Below are 7,270 nucleotides of genomic sequence, written 5' to 3' on the forward strand. Positions count from 1 at the left end.
CATACTGACTGTATGCACACCTATTACACAATCATAGGACTGTCCGTCTGGGTGCGGGTATCAAACAAACTGCTAAGCTTAATTTGCTGCTCCGTTTTGCTCCTTCTGTGCCACAGAAGCAGTGAGTTACATTGTGAAATACTGAGAATCTGTGGTTGTGGCTGGAGCTCACTCCTTCAAATGCACATCGATCCACCCTGCACAGAGTGAGGATTGCTCTGAGGGTCGGGGTGAGACAGTGAGCTGCTCAAACTGGGATTTAATAAAGATTTCTGCTCAGTTATCTGGGTCGAGCTGGGCTACGTACAGTACCCATAAAACAACAGATGATTCTTGCAAGGCCATAGATTGTTCAGTCATACATATGTCTTCTTTCATCTGTAAACCTTCACAGAGACACAGATTTTTTTTTTTCACCTCGTCACGAGTTTCCACTTGAGCCTCATTTTACACTTTGCCGTCACACAGCTCACATCAAGTTGCCACTGCAGTGCTACCTTACAGGGGGGTGCAAACAAAGGCAGCATGTTGGGCATCTTGAGGACGAGGGTGCTGCATCCCATGTTGCTGCATTAATATTACATAAGGCTCATGGCGCACATGCACACTCTCACATACTTGCATGCAGGCAAAGAGCTACAGTTTTCAACATCAGCATTTTCTGTGACAAACAGGTCGTGTGACTGTGAGGTGTGGTCCCGGCAGAACCGTGCTGAAAACAATGTTTACAACAGCTTCAAAGTCTAGAGAATAAAAAGGCATCGAAGAGCCAAGAGGATTTGAAATTTGAGAACATAATTTCACAAAAGCCTGCAAAGTGTGGGTCTGAACAGATTTCTGGCATAATGTGATTCACATCAGTATAGTTACTTGCATACATGAGAAGTGCAAGAACCAAATAAAAGGTGGCCGGAGTTGAATCGGAAACATCAGGCTTTATGATTGGCAACTTAAACCTCTGGGTCACTGGGGTGGTGTGCATAGTAAAATGATTTAACTTTGGCCAATTTACTGCGCTTTTCAGAATAAACTTGTCTTTTAACAGTAGATTTCTTTGAACTCGAAATACAATTCCGTGAGCTGTAAGAAATATGCCACGGCCTAGCTGAGAGTTAGGGCTTCTAGGCAGGGGTATAAGTACGCTACTGTAAAAGTAAGGGGTGCGCTGGAATTGTAACACAAGAGAAATTGCAAAATACAATGTAGAACAATAATCACTTTATCTTGCATTTTTATATGGTTTATGCAGATGAAAAGAAAAGCTGTATCCTGTTACTTACAGGTTGATATATACATGTCAACATATCTATCTATCTATCTATCTATCTATCTATCTTTTTTTTTAAAGCGTGAATATGAATCCACTAGCAAATTCACAAAGACCCAAGTTGCCCAGTATACTTATAATCTGCATCTACATGTATACATAACATATGCAAAATTATGACAAAAAAAATTCCTCTTGCATCATTAACTTTGAAGCTGGAAAACACTGCTGTTCCATCAGAAACTGGCGAACCAAGATTATTATTTTCACCATTTGATCTAATAAGTGAACCAATTTACAACTCTGGCAGACTGACTACCTCACATTTACTGTAAAATTGGGGGAGGTCGGCAACTTTGAGGCACAAGCAGGCAGCTGTCCCTCAATCCCACGCAGACAGATGAAGGCTGTAAGTGTGAATGGAGGAAGGAGAAGGGAATTAGCAGGCCGACACGGCAGCTTTACAGCATGGAGAAAGGCTCTGGTGTGAGTCCAACAGGGACAGTAGAGCAAAGCTCAGACGAGCGGGCTTTAGTTAATAAACAAGGGTCCCTTCAGGCTCCCTCACAGGAAACACACAAACCCTTTTAAACTACTTACAATTATCTGTACTATGAGTGTTTGATAGACACAGCAATGACTGCTTTTGTGGTGCTTCTGGTAAGTCTTACCACAATCTGTTTGAAACATATGAGTGAGGATGGAGTTTAATTTGTGGTCCATACCCCTACGTGACACTTGTGTAGCATTAGTTCCTTTGTGAAATGCTATTTTTTTTACAATTGTTTGTATCTGCAACAACACTGAGAAAAGAGTACATATATTCTTCGTGTGGAAGCACTTACTGTTTTTTTTCGTACTTTCCCAATCTGTGGCACACACTGAGAGGGCAAATAAAAATAACTGCAGCTTGGGGGTGGACGTAGTTTCGACTGAGGAATGACGGTGACACCCATTTCTGAATGCCACGATATATGCGTATATGTGTATGTTTGTGCATGGTTCAGTTCTTCTCATTGCCTCACCATTGAGCTAAATATGCCCCAGGCTTCGCCATTCGTAAAAGTAAACATGAGATCACAGTAATAAGTCATCCAACTGAGACAGGCTAATACTAGACTGCTCCACAGTTCGCTGTGGTCTTCTCAGACATGGAGATAAGTAATCGAAAAGAGCAAAAAAGCACCAGCCACAAAATAGTCTCTCGTGTTAAAAGCTTCTCCTTTAGAAATACGAGCCAAACTTCTACCAAATGTATATGAGTGGGTCCACGTTTCAGTGTGCACCCACAGAGAGCCACCTTACACCCTGAGTCACCTTCAACCTTCTCCTGGTGTCAAATTATGGGTGCTGACAGACACTTCTGGCAAGGAGATACCCTATGGAGCAGGGATTTCCCCATAACTGGAGGGCTGAGGAAGCACACTGTAGCATTGCCTGGCCTGTTCAGGGCGGAGCTCAGGTCAAACTCAGTCATCAGGCCAGGAAAAGATCCGTACTGATCAGTACAGCAGGTTGATGTCAATTAAATAAATGAAGCAATATCAATAAGAATGTTTTTTTTTTCATATAGATAAACATTAGATTTGGCAACGGTATGTAAGATCACTTATAAGTATATAAGCATTCCACTGTTATGGATTACAACATAGCGCAATGACTGACCATCAGGACCGCCACTGAGCATCTGCGGCATTGGTTTTTGTAGTTGGTCCTGCAAGACTACCACTAGTTGGACATTGTCAGCAGCTCTTCATCTTACCGAGGACGTTGACTCCCCAGCAGAGCCCGTTGGTGAGAGAAATCACTCTGATTGGCTGTTCAGCTAAGCAAAACAGTAATGGAAAAAAAAATCTGTTGGCTGTAGTCTTTGCGGTGTGTTCAACTGCAGCTTTGGGCAAGACACATGCAATGTAAAGCAACACAACAGTCAGCCTCTGACACTTGAAGTTCTTGGTGTATCTGAGCCCTTAAATTTCTGCAAACATGAAAAGCAAAAACTAATTTTCTTCTTTGATTATGTTTTGAAATCATTTGGACAACATAATGTAACCACAATGCAGTTCCAAAGATTACTGCCACATGATTACACTGACTAACCACCTTGCCCAACTAAACACTGCTTTAAAGTCAGTGGCAGCATGCTGTGTGTACAGTGATAATTAAAAATAAATAAACTTCCCTCATGTGTGCTACTAATCTAACTTGAAACCCACTCAAATTTGGTTCACCCACCATCCTGTTTCGGTGCCAAAATAAAGAGCTCAAATGATTAGCCAAGTAATTGTTCAGGCGTTCAATGAAAAATGAATCAAAGATAATTTTGATAATCACCAAATTAAAGCTGAAACGACTGGATGGTAAATCAGATCAAAATTCATCAACAACTATTTTAACATCCATGTAATCAATTAAATGTAATTTCTGCTACTGTGACTCTGTCAATCAAATCAATAACAAAACAGGTCATTTGCTGATGTTGAGAAGCAGCGTGGGGTCATGGGAGTTGTTGTCTGCCTTGTTTAACAAACATCACTGCCAACGAAAAGCTATCTTATGTGACTCAGAAAACGATGTTCATGGATGAGGTCATGTATTAAAGTTTTATTCACAATATGTTTAGTCACTTTCTCAGACTTCCCTTTTTCACTCTTTGACAGATCATGTAGTGTTTCCTCGACAGTTATAGCATCGATGATCTAAAAAGGATATAGCAGCATCGACGGGCACCAAAATGAAACACATGGTCAGCTTAAATAAAAAATGACAGATTTCTCTCGGTTTGATAATTGTTGGAAACATGTGGGATAATGTAAGTACACAACTCAACAAAGGTCTAGGTGGAACATAGCATTACATCTTTAAATATTTTTTCTTAGTTTCCGTTTTATCACATTGTTGATTGTTGGTCAGACAAAAAAAGACGATTTAAGATGTCACCCTTGAAATGTGATGGACTTTTCCACCATTTTATGACATTTCATAGATCAGTCAATAAGTCAATTAATTGTCATGTTCATTAGCAAGATAACACACTACAGGCAGACTAGAGCTGTAACCCATCTAAGCAAATCGACATGACTGAGTCAATCAATTGACTATCAATGACCATTCAACTGCAGTCTAATCATGAATGACAGCCGCCTGTGCATTGCGCAGAAACGATACAGCAGCAGGAGGACGAGTCGGCCATGTACAGTACAGTTTGTGTGCTGCTCCAGAGGAGGGGAGTGGCTCTGAGCATGACCTAACAGGCTGGCTGGACGACATTCCTACAAGGCCTGGGGTTCGCCTTCCTCCCAGACAGCCAACAGAGGACACAGCTTCAACTGTCTTCCATTCATCATCTGCTACACAACCGACGAGACAAAAAAATCCAGGGAAGAGCGTATTCACTTCATCTTAAGGGGGTCTTCATCTGAAACTATGGCTGTAACCTTTTCAAAACATGTCAGATAAGATAACAAGATAAAATGTCTGTTGAGACTCTATGATTCAAACACAAGTGTGGACACGATGATGAGCTAGGCGCAGTGTCAGGATCTTCCATTAAGGTTCTCTGCCCACATGAACTTTTTATTATTCATAAATGTATGTTGTTAAATTACTTTCTATCCTTTCTTCCTCACTATGGTCCATTCAGGAAGTTAATTCTGAAAACCTTCTATATGGGATTGTAGTAAATATTTCCAGTATGTACAGCATAGACACATCCCTCAAGGACACAACAAGGTTACATCCCATGTGGATTTTCAACGCTTTTTCAATCCTTGAGTCGTCATTATTGCTTCGGTACAGTGAAGCACTGACATAGAAAGATATTAAAAGAGAGCAAATTGTCACAGTTGATATTTCATTCTTGAAACATCTATTCAGATTCAAGCTGCGTTATCGGGATTATGGTACAACTGTGAGTAAGCCTGAAGTTTCATATAGTCCACTGCATGTCAAATTACGCTCAAGACAGAGACATCGACACAGCCTCACATTCGGGTCAGGTGCAACGAAAACAAGAACTCAAATTGAGCGCGCACCGTTTTGCCCGCCACAAACAAACCACCCAGCAAGCCATTTAGCAACCTCACTGTGCTTTGCCGCAGTTGCTGCTGCTACGCTGATAAGCTTGCTTCATGACAGCAGACAGGAAGCTTAATACACAAGGCCAGATGAGTCAAAACCCTACTACACTGAGCAGGGGATACGTCACCGGTCTAAAAACAATGCCAGTGTCTCCCCCTCATCCCTTTGTTAGCTGAGGTCAGTCTGTCCATAGAGTTGCCGACTACCAGACCCCTATAAGTCAGTGTTGGCCCTTCTATGTGCAATCTAACAACTATAGCCTCTCAACTGGGTCAAAATGATGGACAGGTCATATTATTTTCTACCAAATATTCATGCTAAGATCCTGGACACAAATATTGTCTGGCACATGATGTCCGAAGTCATTTCCCCAACCATAGACACTCATAAGTAAGAAGAGTCGATCACATCGGCTGGCAATCACAGTTTATATCTTAAATTAGGACCAGCTAAAGCCACAAACATTCCTGTGATAGGGTTTTGAATGTAATACACATTATTCTTGCCAGCTGATAAAACCAAACCCAACCCAAGTGATTACCTTCTTCACCTGAATAAATACAGTAAGCTGACCCATTTTGCACTACCACACAGTGCCATCAAACATGGAAAATGAATAAAAGGGGACACAAAATGAAACTCGGAGAGAAAGTTCAACTTGGACTAGAAACCACAACCAAACAAGGGTATTTGCAAGGCATTAACTTAAACATCAACCTCTTAGTTTATGTCAGGTTTCTCTTTACAGTGGGAAACCTACTGCCTGCTCACATATACAAATACAATACAAATAAATGACTTGTTTGACAATGAGATAGGGGTCAGATATACTATCTAAATGGTGGACCAATGAGTAAGAACAATTGAAAGCACTGTGACCTTTTCCCAAGACAGAAACAACACAGCATTTTTGATGTTTTCTTAGGAGTGGCAGTGACATGGCAGCTAGCTCATAATATAAGATTCATAAACATACATACAAACTCCACAATCTGTTGTGTGTTATGTGCTGCCTGTCTGTCAACACAACAGCTCTCAAAAGAGCAAAACACTTATAACATACGTCTCCTCTACTTCATTTTTATGAGTTTAGAAATAAAATGCAATAAAAATCAAGGCGGGGTGCTATACAATTGGCTGTAAGTAGACAAGCAGGCAGGTAGCGGCTGTGTTTCTACACAATGTTTTTGCTCTTTGCTAGTAAATGTAGCTATCACTTGGTCGTTTAATTCGACAAATTATCCTAAAATCCTACACTAAAAAGCATGTCGTTCACCTCCTAAAGGCAGCAAGAAAGTTTAGTGGTTTAAGTCACAGTAAATAGGTCGCAAACAGTCGTCGTGCAGTCAGGTCAGGGGGGGCGCTGCAGCTGCTTTAGCTCCTGAGCTAAAGCTAACATGCTAGCCTTGTAACCAGAACAATCAAACAAAAACGCGACGCGAGTTACTAGAAGGGGCCAGCGCTCTGCCCCGGTAGTGCCACTGATATGTGGTCGTGTATACATAAAATGTGGTGTTTCTCACCTGTAATTCGGCCCGCTCAACCTCCCATTGTGCCCTCTCTACTTCGAAACGGGCCCATTCGTGCTGCAGGAAGTGCAAGATCCCCGGGATACTGTACTGCGCCCTCGCCGCCTCCCCAGCGTCGCCATCAGGCAGCGGTCCTTTCCCTCCGCCGGCTAAAACAGAGTTGTTATTGTTGTTGAAGAAGACGCCGGGCCCCGCCTGTTCGTCCATGGCCGGGCTCGGTGGAGAGCTCTGCCCGCTGTCTCGCTGATTTCAGGCGCTAATACCAACGGAAGGGCAAAAACCTGACGACTGCGCTCTGTCTCCTCGGCTCGAGGGAATGAACTCACTTTCTGACAGCTAGCTGTCATTGACTGACGTCAGCAGCAACGGCCACGCCCACAGCGTGTTGGCTGGG

At 42.3% G+C, this 7,270-nt stretch overlaps 1 protein-coding gene across 2 annotated transcripts in view; it reads right to left on the reverse strand.

Annotated features, from left to right (window-relative positions):
- The window catches only part of LOC115596615 (striatin), a 35,836-nt gene extending 28,613 nt beyond the window's left edge, over positions 1-7,223 (reverse strand). For both annotated transcript variants that reach the window (XM_030441845.1, XM_030441844.1), the window contains exon 1: positions 6,871-7,223. In XM_030441845.1, coding sequence (XP_030297705.1) covers positions 6,871-7,083 — 213 coding nt within the window. In that variant the 5' untranslated portion in view covers positions 7,084-7,223. The remainder of the gene's footprint in view (positions 1-6,870) is intronic.
- Positions 7,224-7,270: the final 47 nt, after the last annotated feature.

The sequence above is a fragment of the Sparus aurata genome, chromosome 15, assembly GCF_900880675.1.
Source record: "Sparus aurata chromosome 15, fSpaAur1.1, whole genome shotgun sequence".
Classification (NCBI taxonomy): domain Eukaryota; kingdom Metazoa; phylum Chordata; class Actinopteri; order Spariformes; family Sparidae; genus Sparus; species Sparus aurata.